Consider the following 24978-nt stretch of genomic DNA (forward strand, 5'->3'; position numbering starts at 1 on the left):
CATTTTGAATTGCTACTGACCAGTTCAATAAGGGACTGGTGTAAAAGTAACTTCCAGCTTTATTTAGTAAGTAGGAGTTGTGACAGAACTTCCATTTCCATTCGTAGTTTTGAGGTTCGGATTTGATATTATTGGAACTATTGTGTATAATAGTACGTACAGTACCTAATCATTCCAATTTAAGAACCAAATTTATAATCTTTAAAGAAGGACAATATTACAGTAGAGCAGGAATACATGCCTGGTCCAGGTAGACGGCGCTGTGAGATCACGATATTCCGCCATTTTCCCTGGCGCTATGAGCACGGCGCTGTACGATCACTCTCTGGAGGACTCAGCGTGTTTTGAGTCTTGAGTAGCGTGTACGCCTTCTATGCAAAAGCGAGTTCCAGATATGGATTCAGATAGAAAGTAATTCTATCTAGAATTCATGAATTTTTAGGGTTTTTTTTGTATGCCAATGGTGTTTTGTTTAACTTTTTGCAAGGGATCGGTTCAAGTCTTGTTCTTTTGTTATCTTAACTATCAATTGTGAGTGTTTGGTAATCTTAGGATTGGTTAAAACACAAAGGCTGCTATTCAATCAGTTTATCTTTACGAATTCTACAAGTATATTTCACATAGTAAAACAAGCGGATTTTACATGACTACCACAGGTTGTGGTTGGCTTTTTAAAAGAATGTCACATGTTAACATTTTATTCATTCATATCCCCGTCCTCGTGGATGGTAAATAATGCTTCTTCAGTATTGAAAATCGCCAACAAAGGTTTGGCCGTCTGTAGAAATCGCGGGAGAAAGCAGCACATAACGGTTACCTGGAGTGACGTCACCACCAGGCCAACACCAGATACAAGGGAATATCTTCATGTTTCACGTGTGAATTTGTGTACAAACAATGTAATATAGTGTCTTTGGTTTTTGATGGTGCAAGTGAACTTTTTAAGCTATTACAAGATATTTAGGTCATTTTGGAGTTTTTAATTTAAAAAATCCTTGTGTTTCATTATGAAAATGCACTTGCGTTGATGTTGGAAAAATAACTAACTCAATTAGTATGCAAATAGGTCTTTATTGATAGCATACTAAATGATGTATGATTGGTCGTAGCTAATCAAGAAAAGTTGGTAAACTTCAACAATCAGGATCGGACGAAAATAGTTTTGACTACTGTAAGTGCATAACAAGTAAATTGGACTAATGTGAGGCCCTCCATCCAAATATCACTTCTTGGCAACTAGCACCCAGGACGAGACGGGTATTGAGAGTAAATACAAGTTATTGCGCATCAGTCTGATCAGTTCATGTCAACTTCCTTCACGTTCCCAGTCACCGCTTCCCCGTGATCGGCACCCCGATGTCTCGGATGGCTTGTTGTTGCCTCCTCTCCTCCTCACGACCATCTTCCCCTAGCCCGAGCCTCTCTATGAGCCGCTCGGAGTGATGACCGTGGAGAGCCTCGTACCCAGGGTTGCGTCTCTTGGACACCTGGAATATTACAGATCAAAGTTGTAGCAGTAGGATTACGAAATAGTCCATATAGTTAAAGGACTACACTAATGCCAGTTGGGAGAGACTACGGCGACCAACGGCAAGAGATGCATAATCGTGCAGCAGGCCATTTCTATTTTGATGTTGGAGGCAGTTAAAAACACTTGGTTCAATTAAGCCAACGACAGAGTATACTGCTGTAGCACTGCAAAACAGTTTAATTTCTTGTACATTAACTGTTTACTCACACCAAACTGAAAGACGACTGATGAGCTTTCACGCACTTTAGTTCATAGCTACTATCACAGTTCAGAAAAATCCAAGCGATAAAATTTCGACAGCAATATATTCTAAATAAGAGGTTCATTCAATTAAATACGGTTGGTGACCCAAGTATTCAATTAAACATGGCCCAAGTCTTGGTGACTGTGGCATCTTGCGCCATTTCTTCTACAGTTACAGTTCCTGCAGTTCACATTATAGTTCCTCCTATTGTTAAAGCATCTCAATGCTTCGCTCCTAGGATTTTTAATCTTCGGAGCTTGGCAATCAAAAGTCTTTTTTTGTAAATATCGGATCAGTTGTAATCTAGGGTACCTATATAAATGACTAATTGTAGTACCATTTTTATACAGGTAGTTTTGTTGTTACTATTTAAATGAACTACGTTATTAGTAATTTAATTGTGTGTAATTGTTCTAGCAGTGTAGGTTGTGTCGTAGGTTTGTTTTCAACAAGTATACTATGAGACAAAAGATTGACTGGTCAATCTGTCAATCTAGTACAGGGTGATTCAAAATGAATGACCCAGTTTTAACGCTTTATAACTTTTATACTATTAAACTTACCGCCATAAAATGCACATCAAACGAAAAAGCAACTCAAAGAGTTTATGCCTTCCAAAGACACATCATTTAACAAAATCGATCCAGCAGAACTGTAGATTTTATTGTACAAAGTTAAAAAGTAATCCCCAACTTTTTTTATCACTAGAAATTTGGAGGTTACTTGACGTTTTTGCAAATAACTTTTAAATGGTGAGGAAATCGACCAAAGTGGAAGGTAATATTCCGAAAGAAAATAAAATTTCCTACAATCTACTATTATGCATTTTTTGAAAATACTCAAGAAAGGTACCAAAAAATGCCTCAAAATGAAAGAAAAATTGAAAATCCCCGTCTTTAATGTAGACAATAAACATAGCAAACATTAAATTTCACAATTTTTTATTTTAAGCCAAATTTAAGCTACATTTATTGAGTATTTTAAAGAAATGCATAATAGTAGATTGTAGGAAATTTTATTCTCTTTCGGAATATTACCTTCCACTTTGGTCGATTTCCTCACCATTTAAAAGTTATTTGCAAAAACGTCAAGTAACCTCCAAATTTCTAGCGGTAAAAATTTGGAGATTACTTTTTAACTTTGTACAATTAAATCTACAGTTCTGCTGGATCGATTTTGTTAAATGATGTCTCTTTGGAAGGCATAAACTCTTTGAGTTGCTTTTTCGTTTGATGTGTATTTTATATCGGTAAGTTTAATAGTATAAAAGTTATAAAGCGTTAAAACTGGGTCATTCATTTTGAATCACCCTGTATTTATTGGTTCTAAAGCCGATTTTTAGATTCATCTGCTGGTTAAACAAGACATTCGAAATATCGTATATTCACTTTATCCAAATGCTACAATTCTCTGTCGGATGTAAAATTGCAAGAACTTTCGAGCTACTGTATGATTGGCCTCAAAACGAGGAAACATTCCATCAAGTGGTTGATGAGCTTTGACACTACACTAGAACCACAGACAATACAGTATTATATTGTCTGTGGTCGTTTTTTTTCCTTTTTTGGGGGGGGGGGGAGCGAGCTGGCGTAGTGGTTAGAGCGCGGGACTTCAGTCCCTGAGGTCCCGGGTTCGATCCCCACCAAGTCACCAATGGATTTTATCTAAGTGATAATGCCGCAACCCCTAGGTCTAGCCTGAAGTAATTGTCTGTGATAGTACGGTACCTCTGGGTCAAAGTCCCAGGGCTGCTTGGCGTGGTAGGTGGGAGAACCGACGAAGGCGAAGCGCAGCGCCTCCAGAACACCCTTGATGGTAGGAACCTCCTGGTTGCTGGGGAACCTCTGAGCAGGGACAGCGGCTGAGGCAACTGCTAGAACCTGGAACATAAGGCAAGAAGTGTTCTAGTTAGAACGGTATAGTGCAGGAAGTTTACAGTTCGGAGAAGACTCTTTTTACAGGTATTCCTATAGCTTAAGGTGGGTTAAAAGAAAAAGTACACGAATTATTGGTAACAGAATAAACTTTATCACTATGGCCCAGTGGCGTAGCCGGGGGAGGAGATTTTGGGGGTTACATTGAGAGGATTTCACAGCAATCGCGGGTGAAGATAATAAGGTTTTCGTAATCATGGAAAATGTACAAAATGTCTCCGACAATTATTGACCAATTTGTTGTTCAAGACTAATACACGACAGTTATATCAATCCAAAAGCAAGTACAGCATTTCAAACGGAAATTTAAAAAGCTCCAATAATAAAAATTACTGGAGTTGTCGAATCTATTTATACCTATTGTACTAACGCTACGCTGTATTAGACCATTTTATATCGTGCTGATTATTAGTATTATCATGTAGTACTTCAGGTAGGAAAATTGTATACAATATATTTTCTTCGTTAGTTAAATAGCTTAAGTTAGTTTACGAAAATGTTTTAGTTTCGAACTTTGGACTTGGGGTGTTGGGAAAATAGTCCAGGTTGCGTTGAAACCGGGATTTATTGAACGCCTTCAAACTCCCGACACATTTCTCACAGCTTTACTGCTTTGAGTTCGTATGTTTTGGCTGCCGGTGCTAGTGAAACCGTCACTGTAGTCCTAGTTTAACTATAAAAACGCAGGCTAGGTATCTACATAAAAATTACCAAGAAAATTGATAATAGTTACATCGCTCTTGTAATTGAATTGATCCAATAGAGTGTGTTCTTGTGAGTTGGTACGGGCGCGGTGGTTTCAGAAGGTCCTGGTTTATTTATCATTTCAAAACATTAATCTCGACAAAATAAACACATTGCTAAAAATCTATTAAAAAACAAACTTTCTCTACAAATATTTAATGCATTTTTTGATAAGCCTACTGTTTTTAAAATAGAGAAATGTGTGGGCTTCTTAATATTATAATCAATGTGTTAAATAGCTGTTACGTTTACTTTAGATACTCATTGACTATACATGTTATTAAGGCATTCTTTAAAACAGAATTCTAAAACTGCAATGTGTTTATTCTCTGGTATATTTCTCTGAGAACCGCAAATTCTAGTAGAAATTAGTTTTAAAGGAATTTTTTACTTTCACTTTAAATACAATAGTGATTGAAAAATAATATTTTAAGGGTATTCAAGATTGATAGTGAAAATTCATTATTATGGTTAGATTACGGTCGGTCGAATTGTCGGGCTACGAAAAAATCTACATTCGCAACAGACTTTTAGTCTTTATTACATGTGGCAGTCAGACGGTTCATAAAAATGAAACACGTGTAGTGGGTGTGTGTAATGTGTTATGTCCATACGACTGTCAGATTTTATTAACAATTGATCGTCAAGCTACGTACCAAGGATCCGATTACAGTATTCCAAAACTATATAAAATGAACTAATATGGTGATCTTTCCATCTATCAAAAAACACTGACCACTTTAGCCTGACCTAATCAACCCTTCTCACGTTTCGGCTGTGGTTTCCTAGACGCGTATTAGATGCGCTGCGTGTGCGCATCTAATACGCAGCACACTTGTCTTATGGAGTTTCGTGTAAGCGGTTTCCAAGGCTGCGTATCTAATGCGCGCGCATCTAATACGCGCGCACCAATAGCTGCGTATTTCACTGACTGCTCTCAGAGCAGTCAAATCTGAGTTGCGCTGCGTTTTAGACATGTCTCGTGCAATGGATTCGGAAGTAAATTTTGTACATAAGGCAAAATTCTCCAACAACGACGAAAAATTAATTGAATTTGTATCTTCTAACAACATATTATTGAAGTACTCTGTTCATACAATTAAAATTTTATAGTATTAAATTTCATATCACTCGTTATGTAGTGTTAATTTCCCCATAATGTGTGATTTTAAAATTGAATTCCCTTGTTACATGTTCCCTACAATTAATTTGTCCTTACATATTTTCTTATTGTTGTTATTAGTAAATAAACCTAATCTTGACAAATATTCATTTCATGTCAGCACAACACCAATTCCCAGATATAAGAGCCCCCATAATTATTTTAAGAAGTCCTGAACATTTTAGTAATAAGCCAATATTAATTACTAGCATAGTAGGCCTACCCAAACTTCTTACGGGGTTAGCGTACTGTATAAGTATAAAACGCTTATTGCAGTTATACTTGTAAAAGGTATTTTCATCGATTCGGTAAATCCCGAATAGGTAAATGTAAACACAGGAAAAGCAAAGTTGGACAGAGTAAATTAAGATTTATTGTTTACATTTTAAATTGAAATGTTTGCTTTAACGCTACAGTTAAACGATCCGTGAGGGCCACGTACAGTTCCTAATTATATACTTTTCTCTGCTTACGCTTCTTCAAAGCTTTTAATGCCAACATATAGATATCACTATCTAAATCATCGTATAACATCATAGTAGCCACTAGTAATCTCTCCCGTGAACTTTAACGCACCAACCGTGTGTATTGTATGCAGTCTAGGAAACCACTCACGGCAGCTGCGTTTTGGGACCTGGACAAAAGCCGCAGCGCATCTAAACCGCTGCGCATCTATTACGCGTCTAGGAAACCACAGCCTTCGGCAGCCGATCTAGAGTTATCATCTTAAAAATTATAAATAGTTATCACAACCATTCAATTAATTTTGCATTTATATTTAGTCTAATTAGTTCAATTTACAATTTAATTACATCTTGCCTTTTGGATACTAAAATCACTTGACTGGAAGCATGGCTGTATTATTGTTTATTCAAACCAATTATTCATAAACAATATGAATTATCTTTGTTGTAAATTCTCTTATCGTTGGATCGGATATTTAAAATTCGCTAACGAATTTATCGGTGGTGACGTTGCTTGACCGCAGCAATGATAGGCGTATAACGTTTCCATCGGTCATGGCATGAAATGATTGTAATGAAATACGTTTGAAATTAAATGCGCATGAACGTAACCTAAAAAACACAGCATAAAGACACAACTTGCACAAACTCAATAATGTCAAGACTGGTCCAGTAGTGATAAGACGAATATTAGATCAGAAGTTGTAATATTCGTGGAGCCTAACTGTAGTGCGGGAAGCCCGGTATCCCCAAGAGCTAGAAGTGGTTGTAACTAGAAGGTGGTTCGGAGCACACCAAAGTTGTGGGTCTACCTATCTAGAAAATCCAAAGGCGACGAGAACCTTTTCTGTGCAGGAGAACTGTTTCACTAAAGTCAAACGATATACATATCCCTGCAGGAGTTTGCAGAAAATTGACCATTTATTCTATTTGTCATACTCTTGAATCAACATCGATATGATGAAAATCGAATAAGCTATAAAGCCCACTTATCTTTAGGATAACAAAAGTTCCGGTAAATATCCCTTGAGAAACCGCGTCACCAATGAGCTCAAATGGCTTGATTTTTTTACTGCACACGTTTAATCAATTTAAATATGTATACAGATCTTTTTTGTTCTGCTTGAGAATATCATCAAGCCAGAATATAAACCAGTTTGGTTTGGGAAAATGAACGGTTTGATATTCCTATTTATGACTGGGAATCTGAAGACTCAAGAAAGACCTTGAACTGTGAAAGTGTGACTCCTCGAGTGGAACTGCGACAACAAAACATTTCAGACGTTACATCACATCACATCCATCCACATGCATGTGTCAGAACCAACGGCAAAACTAAACATGTATCAATAAACAACACAAAATTAAGCCTGAAATAAACAGGTACGACTTTACAATTAATTCATGGTTTGCGACGGATTTGTTATTACCAACGCTGCGGTTGTTTAAGGGCAATTTGAGATTTACTCTGCCGTTTCTTTGAGAGCCAAAGGTCCTAGATACACTAGCAAAAGAACTATGGTTGGGCAACACGTTCCGTAAATCTCGCAACCCGTCTCAATACAGTAATCTGTTTTTACGTCAATTGTTTTTATTCCCTACGTCTTTTATCTTTAAAATGTCAAGGAACAATATTATGTAGGTACCAGTATTTAAAGTGTATAGAAATCTAAATAAAAATGTTAAGTAGTTTATAGCAAATTTCTCATATTTTACTTATGATATTACGATAATAATGCGTTACTTGACCATGCTTACAGATATTAATTCAATCCTAGATTTAAAAACCATTCTTTGAATGTGACTCTAAAAATTATATACCCAAAGTCTAAATGTATACTTAAAGTGTTTTTAAAAGTGTTTTCCTAAAGTGTTTAAAGTCCAACACTATCCATCTGTGTTTAGTGTTTTTACATGTTTTTCAATCCATCTTCATTCTGCTATTTTTCAAACATTATAAATTATTAAATTGAGCACAAATCTAGTAAAAAACGCCGGAAATCTTAAATTATGTATTTATGTGACAAATCTAGTGCATAACATAAAGGAAGACATTGCAGTTGCACTGGTTAACAATTTAATACTCATAATTTGTCAATAATACGAGCCGAGACCTCCGTTTAAAAACTATTTTTAGTAATTTCACTTTGTCGCCAGTTTTTTAATTAAATTCATAATTCATCGTAGTTGAAGTGAGCCACCAAAAGATTAATCTAAATGACTATTTTTTGTCGAATACACACAATGTGCTTTACCAAGTCAAACTTTTAGAATGACTTATTATGAGTTATAGCAACTGTTATGACCCATCAACTTTGTCAGCAAACAAAAAATAAGGTACCTAGCCTATAACATAGAATTTAGACACGCATTTTGTGACTGGCTCACACAACAACATGTTTTTCAATTAAAAAAAAAATGGCGACAGCTGGTCCTAGATGGGATGTCTACTTCAGTATCCAATAGTCAATGCGTATACATTATATATTTTTGGTCGAGTTTTCGACCACTGGACGACCACTCGTATATAATTAATAGACAAGTGTGTTTAAATAATTGGAAACCTTTATCTTCAGCTCGTGTGCATCACAGGGAAAATACCCTACTGTTAGAAAGATATTTGTATGTAGATGTGCAAAATCTTTTATAAATTAAAATAGAATAAAAAACCACAAAAAATGAATTTAAAATATAAAAAATAACATGGGTTGCCATGTTGGTGACGAAATAACTACAAAATATAAACAGAAAATCAAAACAAATTGAATAAATCCCAATCACATGTTTTATTTACAGTGAGGGGTAAAAATAGAGTGCAAACATCACAATATATACTTTTGGTCGAGTTTTTGACCACGGGGCGAGCTCTAGTATTATATTAAATATTAAGTTATTATATATACCTTTAATATTATATTTATACCACATTTAAAAAAAACATTCGATTTCACGAGTGCTTAGGTTTGCTACTACGGGGTAGGTTAACAGTGTTTTTGACCAAATGAGTATAGTATAGGACGAAATCAATAAATTTACCAGATTTGATCAATCCATAAACAAGTAAGCTATGAAAGTTTTCGTTTTCTCTATTAGAATAACTTGGGAATAAAAATGTACAGTTTTTTTGGGGATTTTCTCCGTTAAGTTTAATTGTACAACACTTCAATATACAAAATTATTTGTTGTTTTAATCTCTACACGATGGCTGTAATGAAAAATGAGTATTACCATATTTTAAGGGAACAAATTAAAAATAAAAATGTTTTGAACATTATAAAAACATTTACTGTAATACCATGTTTCTACGACCGGATCTTGCTGGTTCGCCAACTCATTCAAGTTTTAGCAAGTGCTGAAACCAAATATTTCATAAATTATACGTAGATACAATTCCGAACGAATAGTGTTTTTGGCCTCTGGAGACATCAAAATGAAAAGGGATATCGGTCCCAGGCAACCAGGTCTAGTCTTGCCTACGATAATAGGTACTTTTCTTGGAAGATTCGCTAAAAGTCTGTAAACGTGTATACTGTAAATGGATATTTTTAATAATTTAAGTAAAATCCTCATAAGGTCTAATAAATAGTTGTATATTCAATACTGTTAAAAATGTATTGTTTCAATATTGTTAGGTCAATTATAATAAACGAGAGGGCCATGTCAATTTTAATTGGGCTCAAAGCTAGTTTCCGATGCAAAACGAATAATGCAAAAGCCTTTTACCTTTTAAAGATTGCTTCTTAGTTGAGAAATATTTAGATTCAAGAAAACAATATGTTTTTAAGACAGTTATTTGGATGAAAAAAAACTACGTACAAAATTACAATATTTCAAATACTGTATATCGATTGTAAATCTACCATAGACCGACTATTAGCACAAGTAGACTTCTAATCTTATTGTAAATTTTGAAGCTCGTTTATCATGTCTAGTTCAAGTCCAGTGACACTGATCCATTCCAATGTAGCCTACTTGTAGTCGAGGGTCGCCGAAATTTTATCCCCCTGGAATTTTACCCCATGGGCAAAGCTGACGTCACTATGACGTAGTAAGCTGAGTGGCCAAAAGTTTGTTCGCGGCCGGAATTTTACCCCCGCGGATTTGGAAGTCTAATGAAAATAGTCAGAGCGTGATTAGTTATATTAGCGATAAAAACCGGAATTTTACCCCCTGTCCATATAACTAGCGTTTAGACAACTGAAGATGTACGGGCCGGATTTTTACCCCCGGAATTTTACCCCCGGAATTTTACCCCCTGGCTGATTTTAGAAAATGAATGATTGATTTTTTTTTCTGTTTTTAATTAATAGTAAACATTTCGTTATTTAGTAGCCTATCTCTATTTATTTATTTTGTAATCTCAACTAAGTAAACAGAATTCGCTGTTTCATTTTAATCATATTAACCAACAGTTGGCTTCAAAGATCCAATCCTGACATTCGAATCTCAAAATTAGTTAATGTTACATATAAATTAAGATAGGCTATTTAATAATAAAATGTTTACCATTAAATTAAAACTGAATGACGATAATTAATCATTCTCACTAATTTATATATCTGGCCAGGGGGTAAAAATCCGGGGGTAAAATTCCGGGGGTAAAATTCCGGGGGTAAAATTCCGGGGGTTAAAATTCCGGGGGTAAAATTCCGGGGGTAAAAATCCGGGGGGTAAAATTCCGGGGGTAAAATTCCGGGGGTAAAAATCCGGGCCGTACATTCGAGGTTTTTATAATTTGTTATGTTCTGATTAAACTCACAACCGTGAAAATATATGTTTAATTCAGCGTTTAATCCATCGAGCTGATGTCGCGAAACTCAAAAGTTCGCGGCCGGAATTTTACCCCCTGGTTTGTGACGTCACGTTTGCCCAGGGGGTAAAATTCCAGGGGGATAAAAATCCGCTACCCCGTAGTCGACATCGGCACACTCAGATGTAGCCAAACATGAAATGCGTCCAAAACTCTTCAGATGACACGATACCGTCAGATGATAAGTCTACTTTCGCTATTTTAAGTCGGTGTAAATACTTACCACTATCAGAAGAGCTATGCTGATGCCGGTAGAAGCCATGTCCAGCAGATAGATGATTGCAGCAGGCGCTTGGCCCACTGACTGACTGAGCCATGAAAGTGGGCCGGCCTTGGTTACGTCACAGAGTATAAGTATTAAGCAAGCGCAGTCGCTACCTGCCGTTGTACGCATCATCCCGCACCCGCATCACACACATGAATGGTAACAATATAATCTTTGTCTTTTGAGTGCTCTCAACGATTCAATCACTATCTGAACATTGTTCGATCATATTTAGCGAATTTCCCATATAGGGAATAAGCTATTACCGTAGTACTCATGGTAAGACCTGGGCCCGGGACCGATATACTTTTTCATTTTGAGGTCCCTAGAGGCCAAAAACACAATCCGTTCAAATTAATACATAAAATTTCTATCCAAACAATTTTGTAGAACTTAAAAAAACCAAATAATTTAGTATATTGAAGCGTTGTATTAAGCGCTTAATGGTTAGGCTACGGAGCAAATTCCAAAAAATTGTAAATTTAAAATTCCCATGTTATTCTTATAAGTAAACTGTTGTAGTTTGCTTGTTTATGAACAAATTTTGATCAAATTTGGAAAATGCATCCATATCTTACTAAACTACTGTATTAACATTTGAAAATAATTTTAACCCTTCCTGTTGCAGCAAACCTAAGTACAACGTTAAACTAATTATATTTAAAAATGTGATATTTTTAAGGAGTCATAGTGTAAATCCAATCAGTCGCTTAGTCGGCAGCCTCGGCAGGTTTGCTGCAGCGGGGGTTTTAAGTTAACAATGGTCCAGTCCACAAGGAATTCAATATAGGCACACTTATTTTTATAACGTGTGACGTGTATGTTTTAAAATCATTTATATAGTACATGTTTTATAACCATTCTAACTTAGCAATAAATTTAAAGTTAAACCAAACTCTTGTTAATTTCTTGTTCTTATTTTGTTAACACTGCTGTGAATAATGTTTTAAACCATCATTAAACCATAAATAAATGCTGTAAAAAGTTAATAAAAACGTCTGTCATATGACAGATGTTATTATTTTATTTGTTAATAATTAATGTACAATGAAGTATTAAACAACACAGTTACTCACTTTTACATCAATCTACATCTTGTTAATTAAATAATTTCAATTGTATCAATCTTTCAATCATCAACTCAAACAAAATATGCGTGCACCACACAGGGCTATGGCACTAATAGGCTAATAAAGAATAAATTATAATAAAACACTCCCGAACTATATTGAAGGAAAAGCAGCCACGTGTCTGTCCATTGCTCCTAAAATCTACTTATCGCTTCCGCTGTCTGATCCTGATCGCTCGATCGCTCTCTATATATGTCATACCGATCGCCCCCAACTTTGCCGATCGTTTCCGAGTTCCGACTCTACCAAACGTGCTACTGTAATGGCTTAAAACGGAAAATCCTTACTTGGCCACTCAAACCTAAGAAGTTTTTTGGCCTCCGTCAACATCAAGCTGTCTCCACTGCTGCCGGTCTGCCGCTGAGTCCAGCCTCCAGGGAAGCATCCATTCGTTGTAGATCCCTCTGTACTTTTTCTCTCCATCGCAACTAACGGTCGAGTGCCTTGTGGTTGTCAATTTGAGACCCTTTTAAGTAAGCAATTTTTCTCTTCTTTCCACATGACATGCCCATCTTATAGTCTCCTACTATTTACTTTTGCCACAATGTCAGGATCCTTACAATTCTCGGAGATCACGGTTTTTTTCTTATTCTTTATTTCTTATTCGTATTATAAAAACGCGGCATACTTTAATATTTGTATGGTAACATTTCCCTAACGTTCCACAAACTAGCAACGTTTTTATATTAGCCTACTCAAGTACTGTCATATATAAAACATATATGCTAATTTATATTTTCCTATTTAGGTGTTAAAAGTCTCGTGTAATTGACCGCACTGCACTTTAATTAAATTACATATGCTCAATTGAATTGTATAAGCATAGTAATTGGTATGTGTAAACCATGTTTTATCTATGGTGTAAACTCAATGATAGTATACAACTGTTTTAGTTGCAATTTCATTTAAAGTTGTCTACCCTGTCTGTCATCGTCATCGTCTGCTGGCAAGTGTAAGTGTAAGTGTAGTGTTTTGTATGTTGTGTGTGTTGTGGTTGCTTTTTTTTGTTTTTGATTGCAGGATAAGGAAATCTGACTCATAAATGATAAAAGAATATTGTGTCTTTTTACGATGCAGAAGGAATTCTAGGCCAAAAGTTATTTTTCAATGATAAAAAAATGTGAAAACATGAATTAGGCCTAGGCCTATGTCAAGTTTTTGAATATTTTTCACTAGGCTAGGCCTTGTTCATCAAAAATATACCCGGTAAATATTATCACCTATGTTATAGTTTGTGTAGAATTTGCAGTTTTTGGTATAATACTTATTTACTGCTTTTATGATTCAATTTTCTCAGCCACAACATTTTCTAGGGAATGAATAAGTTTAAATGCAGTTTCAATTAAGAATAAAGTTTGGTTAAGTTAAGTTATTATCTGTTATTCTTGGCCCTACCAATTGAAATATTACTGTTCAAGTGTTTTTGTGGAACAGTTTTAAAGCTTAAAGTAATATAAGGTTGGTACCTAATAAGTAAGTTATGCCTTAGACAAAAAGAATTAAATATAGACCATCAGCTGTGCTGCGGTTACCATAGGTTCTGGCGCACACCACTGGGAGCGCTATGTAGTTACAGACTACACACTACGTAACTACACTGTGCTACCAGCGGTGTGCGCCAGAACATATGGTAACCACAGCACGGCTGACAGTCTATATTATTTTTGTCTATGGTTATGCTAACCTTTAGTGGAACAAGCTCAGCTGATAGAGACTAATCCAGACTACGCTCGAATCAAGTAAAATATAATGATGGTAGAGAGGCTCTGGTATTGGTGCGACAAATTTGCTGAAGCTTTCCAACAAGAGGATGCAGCCTGTGACTTCGGAAAATCCCAGTCAAGAACTAGATCCTGTTCTACAAGACCTGAGACGTGAATCTAACCTGCTTCAACCTGAAGTTGGGAATTCTATTTAATCTGAAATTGAAATTGAAATTGAAATAAGTGGTCTAGTGGCTATGATGGGGTACCAGTTAAAGTAATAAAATTTGTTAGGGATCCACTCATCAAGCCATTAGTTCATTTAGTCAACGCTTCGTACATTTCAGGAATTTTTCCAGAGCAACTCAAAATTTCAAAAGTGGTACCAGTCTTGAAAAAGGGAGATGACACAGAAATTCAAAATTATCGTCCTATTTCTATTTTACCTTCGACATCAAAAATTTTTGAAAAAGCCATGTATTTAAGATTGGTAAAACATTTGAATGATAATAATCTCTTTTGCCCAGAACAACATGGTTTTAGACAGGACAAATCTGTCAATACCGCTCTAATTACTTTCATTGAGTCAGTAATTGAATCAATGGATGAGAAAAACATAGTACCTAACTGGAATTTTTATGGATTTATCTAAAGCCTTTGACAGCATATCCCATACCAAAATTGTTGAAAAATTAAGTAGTATAGGCGTCAAAAACTCATATTTAAATTGGTTTGAAAGTTACCTTCAAAATAGGAGTCAATATGTAGAAATATCAAAAACAGAAGGAAATCAAGTGATAAAATATCAATCAATTTTGCAACCAATCAAACACGGGGTACCACAAGGGTCAATACTTGGACCTTTATTATTTATTAGTTACATCAGGGATATGCCAAACTATCTAAGTAAACTTAAGGACATAAAAAATCAACTAATACTAGATGCAGACGACTCTAATCTTATTATGTCCGCAAAGACTGGCTTGGAAATGGAAATCAATTCATTCATAGAATTAGGTAAACTTCAGGATTTTTTTTCATCCAATAATCTAATATTAAACTCGCAGAAGACTAACTACATTCATTTCACTACAAAACAAAACCGAAACAAGAATGATTTTAACATTTTTATTGATAATAATATAATAGAAAGGGTAGATAAATCAAAATTTTTGGGAGTTTATATCGATAACCATCTTAGTTGGGACCTGCATATAGACCATCTTTTAGCAAAAATAAACTCAGGAATTTATGCCTTAAAACGATTGTATTATCTTTGTAATTCAAAAGTTCTAAAAAATGTTTTTCATGCCCACGTGCAATCCCATATATCTTATGGAGTTTGTGTCTATGGAGGTACAACCAAACAAAACCTTTGTGAAATTTTAATTAGTCAAAAAAGAGCTATAAGAGCCATGTTAAATCTCGAGTTTGATGAATCTGTAAGGGAGCATTTTATTAAACAAAATATATTAACCGTCTATAGTTTGTATATCCTTGAGTGTATTATGCATGTCAGGAAAAATAAAGCCAATTTTACAACACATGAAGACATACATAAATACAATACCAGAAATAAAAAAAACATAGTCTTACCTTTTCACAATTCTGAGCTATATAAAAAGAAACCATCCTATGCCGGTTCTGTATTCTTAAAACATATCCCAAAAGAAATATTGAACATAGAAAATCAAAACAAGTTCAAAAGCGAACTCAAAAGTTTTTTAATCAGAAATGCTTTTTACTCTCTTGAAGAGTTGTACAATTTAATCAGTGTGAATGCTGATGCTGTATGACTGAATAATTCAATGCAATGTTAGATTAAGGAACTGTGACACTATTTATTGTATTACTGTACATAAAACAAATAAAGAAGTTTTGAATTTGAATTTGAAACAAACATGCGCCGTTCCACTAGAGTCAGAAGGCATCCCACCTATCTAAGAGATTACATTTTAAAAAAAGATGGGGGAATGTTATGTCATGTGATTTCTATTGTACTGTCAAATATTTCATCAGCTGTTTTATTTAAGATTGTTTTTGTCTATGTATGTAATGTTTTCACTTTTGTGTTAATTCTCTCATATAAAATGTAGCAGATTTTTAAGTTGAATAAAACCATATAAATTTGGTACACTTCCATATCTGTTGGCACAAACAACCGAATGAAAATATCAATCTATATATCGATTTAGGTAAGGTTAACATAACCTAACTAACCAAACGATATAAAATCAAATAATCAATATTACTCATTAGGTTGTTTATGCCAACAGATATGGAAGTGTACCCTTGGTCTCTAAACATTTCTTTTCATAACATTGTTGTTTTTTTATTTTTTTATGACAAAAGATCGAGAAGGAGGTAATAAGAGGTTAACTATTCTTAACATTCTTAAACATTTTACTAACTTTTAGGCTACATTTGTTTAAATTGTCTTCTTCTGTTTTAGGATGAAGTGAGTAGCTTAAAAAAGTCTTTTTTTAGAAGAATTAAAAGCGATTAATAACAATGGAACTGCTACTTGAAAATGCTCTAAATCCAACAGTTCACCGAATGTTAGTGAATGATTTAAACAACAATGATCGTTGGCTGAACATCGTTGAAAAACTAAGAACTTACAGGTAGGCCTTAGTCATTTTTCCTCAAGATTTGTTTTCATTTGTGTTTTCTGTTAAACAAATTTATGTTTCTAATAGTAGGTATTATAGTTTAGAATATAAAAACCTAAGCAGCACTGCAAAGTTTCTTAGTTTGGGTTTAGATAGGCTGCTCAACTCTTATGACCATATAGAGCTCATATCCAGAAGACTTAGGGCCGGCGCGCACTATCCCGACCACGACCACGACCACGACTCCGACTGGTCGGATACGACCAGTTTTATAATAGGAATAAATGGGACAATGGTCGACTGGTCGGACCCTGGTCGCACGACCAAAATTTTCCAGTTTGGTCGGGCCCGACCCGCTGGTCGTTGCAGCCAGAAATAGCACACAATGTAATGGGACGACGCGCACTACCCCCGACTTGCCTCCGACCCGACCAATACACCACTCAACCCCCAGAAGTATTCCTAGATCAATCAAACGGCGAGCACGGTTTTTTGCGCCGGTCTGTGAAGTGACTCATTTGGTAAAATGTCGCAGGATTTTGACACTTTTGAAACCTGTCTTCAAATTGACGTAGCACTTTATAAAATGTTGCAAAATGCCCTTTTGTAGACCTGGCAGTTAACATTGGATGTACCCAGTATAGTTTCTTCTTCCGCTTAACGTACCTACAATACAAATGCACCCCAGCAACTACTTATTCAACAATCATCTTGACACTGAAGTTTGTAAAACATTGTTGCCTTGGTCGGGTCGTGCTCTGGTCGCATGGTGAATGACAACGATCGGTCGGGCTTTTGGTCGTGGTCGTGGTCGGGATAGTGCGCGCCTGCCCTTAGCTCAGGAATTTTCGTGAAAAGAGGTCTTTCAGGTGTACCTTGAGTGCCTATTATGGAGCGATTTATCCATTCTTGTCGTATTTAATGGCAGTCTGGAGCTTTGTGAGTGTTCAATTAAAGTTTGTCTTCTGTCTCCAAAAAAATGCTCTAAGAGCAGCATTTAGAATATCTGGTTGTACTTCTTACAATCCTCTTTTCAAGGAATATAATATTCTTACATTTCCATCCATATACATAATGAGTTGTCTGTCGTTTGAAAAAATAAATTATCTTTATCAACCGCAGTACCATCCAATGCACAGTATATACGCTCTCAGACACAAAAACAATATTAAGCTACCTAGGCACAGGCCAATATTCTTTGAAAGACACCTCTTTTACAACAGTACGGTACCGTATCAGGTTCTTCAATGGGCTACCTGAACCCCTTAAAGTGGAGCAAGTCAGCGAAAAATTTGGGAGAGCGGTGAAACTTATAGGACTACTTCTAGAACGAGCTCCCTACTCTATAAAAGATTTCTTATTTTGCCCTTTGAATTTTGTTGTTGCATTTTAGTTTTCATAGTTTTAGAATTTAGTTTTATTATATTTTTGTGAGGCTATTATAACCTACAGATTTTCTGTACAAAATAAAGATGATTTGACTTGACTTTAGATTTTGTCATAAAAAGCTTAAAGTATGCCTAATTTGTATAAATATTTTAGAATCCCAGTGTTCCTTAACGTCAATAGAGCAAGAGAGCTGGAGAGAAGGGGAATTAGTGCGGCCCAATGGCTTCTCGAGGAGCTGTTTGATAGGGAATGTTCGTACAATGAGTTTTGTGCCATGCTGCGAGAATTTGATATGTTAGAAGAGTTGTCCCTACTAACTCACGCAGGTATATCATTACATTTTTAATTTCCCATTTAGATCTATAAGTAACGTTTCATACTGAAGTAGGTGGATCTAACTAACGAAGGTTGAAATGGGGAATGACTAAATGATCCTTTTTTATGTACCTGTGGCGATTGTCAGAATATAAATACCTTAGTTGATGGTGGTTGCTCTTGGTAGATTACCCACTCTTTATAGTATGAGTAAAGCTTAAAACAGTTTTCTTGTAAAATTTTAATATTCCATAATCAAAATATTTTTTATAGAAACATTGGTGGTTTACATTCAGGCCGTATTTTAAATTCCGGCGGCTCACACTAGAGATAGCCCCACAAATCTGATACTTCAGTGAGTAAAAATAAGAATAAGACATATTTATTTCCATTGATCTTTATAAATGAAATAGGACACATAATTTTTTGTTAACATATTTACAAAGTGATTCCGTGTTTACAGTAATATATATAAAATTGTAATAATTAACTCAAATAAAAACAAAAGCTTTATTTTAACTTACTCTTCAAAATCTAATATTTATTTTACAACTTTATAATCATCAATTTTGTAAAAAGGATTTTAACCATCCAGTCATACAGTTTATTTTTAAAAATACTGTAAGAAACTAATTTTGCTTCTTCAGGAAGCTTACTAAAAAACTTAATACAATTTAATTTGTGTGAATTTTCGGTTTTTGCCAATCTGTATCTATTTTCTCCCTTGACCAGCCTTTATATTTTTAGATGACAGGAGTACAAAGATTACTCTCAAATTCACGAAAGGTGCTATTGACTGGCTCTTTTCTTTTAAGATATTTCATTACCCTGATAGTTTTTTTCTGCTTAATGAGTACACTACTCAATGCTTCATCTAAATTAGTTTTTGCTGTTGCTCCATATAGAGCATTTCTGTATGTGAATGAATTATAATGAGAAATAAAAACTCTTAGAGTCTCTAAACTGCATATTCTGGACGTATGTCAGAACATTTCATGGCCCTCCCAATATAGATGTTTATCGATAATAAATATCAAATTATCGATAATTAGATATATTATTGTCACTCCCAAACCCATATTGATTTTCACTTAACATTTTGCACTGGTGGATATAGACAACAAGTTGGTCTTTAAAAATGTTCTCTAATATTTTAGCAATTACACTTAACAAATATATCAGACGATAGTTACTCATGTCTGTAAAACCATTGGACTTGTGCAATGGAAGTATTTTGGCCAAATTCAGTTCATCTGAAAAAAAAACCAGTTACCAAAAATGTCAAGTTATCAATCAATCAGTCAACCAATTACTTGCGGCTTACCAATGCGGCTTGATTAAGAACAGAACGTACAGATACATTGTGTTAAGATTAACAATGTACAGGAAGGGAGCTCACAGAGAATGGATGTTTTCTTTGAGAACCAAGGCCAAGATACTATCAAAGCCCCTGGATGTAACCTACAGTGTTTGAATGTAAAGTTAGTGTTGAGTGAGTAGCCGGTGTCTTTTACAACTGAAGCTCCGCCTGAATTGTTTGAGTTGGGCAATTCAGAACCCACCAAAGTAAAAAAAATATTAAATTAATTTGTTATTTTAATCTTATTGTTGGATGCCCTTTAGTCGAGTCAAAATCAGGTTATGTTCAAAATTGTTGATTAAAAAAAAAATACTAACTGTTATACTATAAACTGTTTGAACAGTTTTGCAATCGTCAGTAGGGAAATATGGTCCTGTTTACGTTAAGTAAGGATATTCGACTAACACTACTGCCTCAAATTGCTGAGCGCGGCTATTATTTTTCATTAATATGAATGTTTCCAGAGCCTATGATTATCCAAGTACAGCCGGGGGGAGGAGAGGACATAGTGAGAGTGGAGAGTGGCAGTGTGTTAGAGCTGACTTGTGTGGCTTCTGGGATACCTCGACCAACGTATCAGTGGTACTACCATAACAATGTGTTACCTGGCCAGAGCAACAACACGCTCACCATATCTCCCTTCAGGTACATAGATGTTATAGTTAAAAGGAAATCCAGATATATATGCTTACTCCGGGATGTGGGTATTTTGCAATGTAATGTGTGAGCTCTTTATTCAGCCCAAACTAAATATTCAGAACAAGCTGTAGGCAAAACACATTTGTGCTTTAAATTTAATACATTTAAAAATTGTGGTTTCGAGTACAAACATACATACATGTCCTCTCCCATTCCTGTTATCTCCGGGTCTGGGTGTTTTCTAGGCCTCTCCACAATTCCTCTTCCTCCACTTAATGCCACTGCACTCCTCTTGCTTCCACATCTCCTCTCACCTCATCTATCCACCTTCTTCTAGGTCTTCCTCTTGGTCTTCTTCCGTGCGTGTGGAGTTCACTCATTTTCGGGGATTTTATAATTTTCCATTCTTTTTAAGTGGCCGAACCATCTTAATCTCACTTTCTCTACTAGTTCTCTCAAACTTTCTTCAGCCATTCCTATTCTCAACTCTTCATTCCCAATTCTACCTAATCTTGTTTTTTAATATCATTTACAGTTTGTTTCCATTTAATGTTTTGAGTTTAAGACAAGTTTATAAGTGTAAAAATTAGTACTTTTTTAAGCTATTCACAGTGAATACTTTTTGTTCATCTTCAGTCTTTTAATTATTCTGGGGTCATGTCGACACATAAACTTCACAAATTTAACTTTTAAAAAACATTTAGGTAGGCCGACCACATTTAATAGAACAACAAACCGACACAGATTGCACGGGAGACACAACGGAACTCTGTATTATTCGTAATGTTTTCGACAACAAATTCAGATTCAACAAAAAAGTATTGAATATTGGATTACTGCTGGCCTGTTCCGGCTTAGGGTGGTCTGTAGAAGTGTTGACAGGTGCGGGAGCATAAAAATCCTCAGAAGATTGAAGTGGTTCATTCAAAGTCTTTTTGATCTCTATATTTGACTGAGATAATCCTGGAATATTTAAGTTATCAGGTGGATTCTCAAGTTTAGATTTTGGCTCAGCATCTTTGGTTGAAAAAGAATCCAACAACCCCTTAGTCTTTGTCAGAAGAGCAGATTTCTTTTCTTCATCCCCATCATCCATTGAAGGCGCGCTACTTCAACTGGTTAATCCGTAATTGAGGTGATCAGTCTCAATTATTTATGAATGGGCTAAAGTGGTACACAAAAATTGTTACAGTCTGGTCTATTGCTATTGATGTGTTTTTAAATCTAGTAGCTATCTACTAGTACTATTGTGAGTAGGCGTGGTTTGGGACAGCAAGACGTTGAGCAAATGTTATTTTGTGAGATGAATTTTCAGGATGTCCACCGAGCATTTGTCATTAATTTCTATGACTTTCCATGACCATTTATCATTGATTTCCATGACTAACAAGCTTTACTCGAAAGTTATAATATAACATACACACATGAATAATACTGCCTGGATAAGTTATTTCACAGAAAATACTGAAATATGTATTAACAGATAACAAAGGAGTACAATAGGTACAACAATGAACTAATAGAAACTCAATACTCATAAACTAAAACCTCTGTAACAAATTTAGTTGCTTTACTTTTACGAAAAATCCTGAAAAATGCTACAATAGTCAGGGTTACAGCCGACTAGAGCATTGAAAGGTCCCCTCAAATCCTTCCACCATTGGGGATTTCCATGACTTTTTGCCTATTTCCATGACTTTTAATGACCAGAATTTTTTCCATGACTATCCCTAAATATCCAGAATGTGAACACCCTGATTTTGGTTTAGTTGTTTTGCCACTATTGATGTTGGGTTATTATGATGACTGGAATTGTGTCCTGAAATCATACTATTGGTGTTGCCAATTCATTGTTTATTTCATAGAGAATACATCTATTTGTATATGCCTTTTTTATTTTCTATTGAATGGTCTTTTTGGAAGGCCTATTACTTTGCGCCACTCATCATACAATCATCTCCATTCATACTTGGCTTAAAATACCTACTTTGTATGGTCGCCATTTCAAAGAAAAGTATAAAAAAAGTAAAGTATAAGTAAAGTACTTTTTTGTATTGAAAAATATACAGTTACTCAAAATTCAGCATGAACCTATTCAAGATATGTAGGTTTTAGTAGCCTTATAAAAATAGTATTTTTAGTAAATAGAAATTGGACACTTTATTTAACTTTGAATTTGGCTTGCGTTTGTGTCGTTTGAGTTTAACTTTTGTGTTTCAGGGAGGAAAATGTTGGCGTTTACTGGTGCCTTTTACGCCAGGAAATCAGAGGACACATCAATGAAACACATTCCTCTGAGGTTAGTTGATACTGTTGTTGTTGTGGAATCAGCAACAGCCTAAGATTTGTCTGACCCAAATGTATGCATGTTAGGCATATTCCATTCTATTCTCTAAACAATCAAAATGTATTTGACGTCTAAAATAAGTCGTGCTTTTCAAATTTAAATTCAAATTCTTTATTCACTCATAAACATCTTAAAAAGTACAACGTACAAGGATAGGAGTGTTGTCATAATCAAAATAAAATAAAAAAATACTATAACTAATAAATTTACACAACTCAAAAATTATTACTACTGACATCAAGTAAAAGTTACTATTATACAAAACAACAAATAAGATAAAAATCCTGTTAAAATTAATTAAGCTTTTTTTCAAATTTTTGGCATAATTGTTATATTAACTGGTTATCATGTAGTGATTGTTTGCAGGTAGTGGTAGACCTGATGGCAGTTCACCCTGTGTTGTTGGTAGACCTACCTCGTGTCAGGTCTGTACCTAGTAGGCAGACTCTGGTATTGACAGTCCAATCAGAAGGTTACCCAGCACCTCACTTTGAGTGGTTCCGCAGCTCTGATCATGTAGTGATTGTTTGCAGGTAGTGGTAGACCTGATGGCGGTTCACCCTGTGTTGTTGGTAGACCTACCTCGTGTCAGGTCTGTACCTAGTAGGCAGACTCTGGTATTGACAGTCCAATCAGAAGGTTACCCAGCACCTCACTTTGAGTGGTTCCGCAGCTCTGATCATGTAGTGATTGTTTGCAGGTAGTGGTAGACCTGATGGCGGTTCACCCTGTGTTGTTGGTAGACCTACCCCGGGTCAGGTCTGTACCTAGTAGGCAGACTCTAGTATTGACAGTCCAAGCAGAAGGTTACCCAGCACCTCACTATGAGTGGTTCCACAGCTCTAATCATGTAGTGATTGTTTGCAGGTAGTAGTAGACCTGATGGCAGTTCGTCCTGTGTTGTTGGTAGACCTACCTCGTGTCAGGACTGTACCTAGTAGGCAGACTCTAGTATTGACAGTCCAAGCAGAAGGTTACCCAGCACCTCACTATGAGTGGTTCCACAGCTCTGATCATGAATTGATTGTTTGCAGGTAGTGGTAGACCTGATGGCGGTTCACCCTGTGTTGTTGGTAGACCTACCTCGTGTCAGGTCTGTACCTAGTAGGCAGACTCTGGTATTGACAGTCCAAGCAGAAGGTTACCCAACACCTCACTTTGAGTGGTTCCACAGCTCTGATCATGTAGTGATTGTTTGCAAGTAGTGGTAGACCTGATGGCGGTTCACCCTGTGTTGTTGGTAGACCTACCTCGTGTCAGGTCTGTACCTAGTAGGCAGACTCTAGTATTGACAGTCCAAGCAGAAGGTTACCCGGCACCTCACTTTGAGTGGTTCCGCAGCTCTGATCATGTAGTGATGGTTTGCAGGTAGTGGTAGACCTGATGGCGGTTCACCCTGTGTTGTTGGTAGACCTACCTCGTGTCAGGTCTGTACCTAGTAGGCAGACTCTAGTATTGACAGTCCAAGCAGAAGGTTACCCGGCACCTCACTTTGAGTGGTTCCACAGCTCTGATCATGTAGTGATTGTTTGCAAGTAGTGGTAGACCTGATGGCGGTTCACCCTGTGTTGTTGGTAGACCTACCTCGTGTCAGGTCTGTACCTAGTAGGCAGACTCTAGTATTGACAGTCCAAGCAGAAGGTTACCCAGCACCTCACTTTGAGTGGTTCCGCAGCTCTGATCATGTAGTGATTGTTTGCAGGTAGTGTTAGACCTGATGGCGGTTCACCCTGTGTTGTTGGTAGACCTACCCCGGGTCAGGTCTGTACCTAGTAGGCAGACTCTAGTATTGACAGTCCAATCAGAAGGTTACCCAGCACCTCACTTTGAGTGGTTCCGCAGCTCTGATCATGTAGTGATTGTTTGCAAGTAGTGGTAGACCTGATGGCGGTTCACCCTGTGTTGTTGGTAGACCTACCTCGTGTCAGGTCTGTACCTAGTAGGCAGACTCTGGTATTGACAGTCCAATCAGAAGGTTACCCAGCACCTCACTTTGAGTGGTTCCGCAGCTCTGATCATGTAGTGATTGTTTGCAAGTAGTGGTAGACCTGATGGCGGTTCACCCTGTGTTGTTGGTAGACCTACCTCGTGTCAGGTCTGTACCTAGTAGGCAGACTCTGGTATTGACAGTCCAATCAGAAGGTTACCCAGCACCTCACTTTGAGTGGTTCCGCAGCTCTGATCATGTAGTGATTGTTTGCAAGTAGTGGTAGACCTGATGGCGGTTCACCCTGTGTTGTTGGTAGACCTACCTCGTGTCAGGTCTGTACCTAGTAGGCAGACTCTGGTATTGACAGTCCAATCAGAAGGTTACCCAGCACCTCACTTT

General features: G+C 36.3%; 2 protein-coding genes across 2 annotated transcripts; one reads left to right on the forward strand and one right to left on the reverse strand.

The window, feature by feature from the left end:
- Nucleotides 1-583: 583 nt before the first annotated feature.
- On the reverse strand, nt 584-11184 carry LOC128996961 (uncharacterized). The gene is made up of 3 exons (XM_054422517.1): nt 11113-11184; nt 3503-3655; nt 584-1487 (listed from the first exon to the last, which is right to left on the reverse strand). Exons 1-3 carry the CDS (start codon nt 11149-11151, stop codon nt 1329-1331), a joined length of 351 nt encoding a protein of 116 aa, XP_054278492.1. The 5' UTR covers nt 11152-11184; the 3' UTR covers nt 584-1328.
- A 2148-nt stretch (nt 11185-13332) lies between these two features.
- LOC128997577 (hemicentin-1-like) lies at nt 13333-24522 on the forward strand. Its single transcript, XM_054423216.1, has 10 exons — nt 13333-13490; nt 16440-16611; nt 18142-18314; nt 20128-20308; nt 22523-22601; nt 23016-23165; nt 23350-23499; nt 23684-23833; nt 24018-24167; nt 24352-24522. Exons 2-10 carry the CDS (start codon nt 16499-16501, stop codon nt 24520-24522), a joined length of 1317 nt encoding a protein of 438 aa, XP_054279191.1. The 5' UTR covers nt 13333-13490; nt 16440-16498.
- The last annotated feature ends 456 nt before the right edge of the window (nt 24523-24978 follow it).

This window comes from Macrosteles quadrilineatus, unplaced genomic scaffold (assembly GCF_028750875.1).
Source record: "Macrosteles quadrilineatus isolate MER2022 unplaced genomic scaffold, UCM_ALF_1.0 Scaffold_6__1_contigs__length_79288215, whole genome shotgun sequence".
In the NCBI taxonomy this organism is placed as follows: Eukaryota; Metazoa; Arthropoda; class Insecta; order Hemiptera; family Cicadellidae; genus Macrosteles; species Macrosteles quadrilineatus.

Excerpts from the sequence above, each read along its gene's own strand:
- LOC128996961 (XM_054422517.1), bottom strand. The coding sequence starts at position 11,151 with ATGGCTTCTACCGGCATCAGCATAGCTCTTCTGATAGTG. Across the intron at positions 3,656-11,112 it reads GCATAGCTCTTCTGATAGTG|GTTCTAGCAGTTGCCTCAGC; the intron begins GTAAGTATTTAC and ends CTTATGTTCCAG. Across the intron at positions 1,488-3,502 it reads CCTGGGACTTTGACCCAGAG|GTGTCCAAGAGACGCAACCC; the intron begins GTACCGTACTAT and ends GTAATATTCCAG.
- LOC128997577 (XM_054423216.1), top strand. The coding sequence starts at position 16,499 with ATGGAACTGCTACTTGAAAATGCTCTAAATCCAACAGTTCACCGAATG. Across the intron at positions 16,612-18,141 it reads GAAAAACTAAGAACTTACAG|AATCCCAGTGTTCCTTAACG; the intron begins GTAGGCCTTAGT and ends TAAATATTTTAG. Across the intron at positions 23,500-23,683 it reads GGTTCCACAGCTCTAATCAT|GTAGTGGTAGACCTGATGGC; the intron begins GTAGTGATTGTT and ends GATTGTTTGCAG.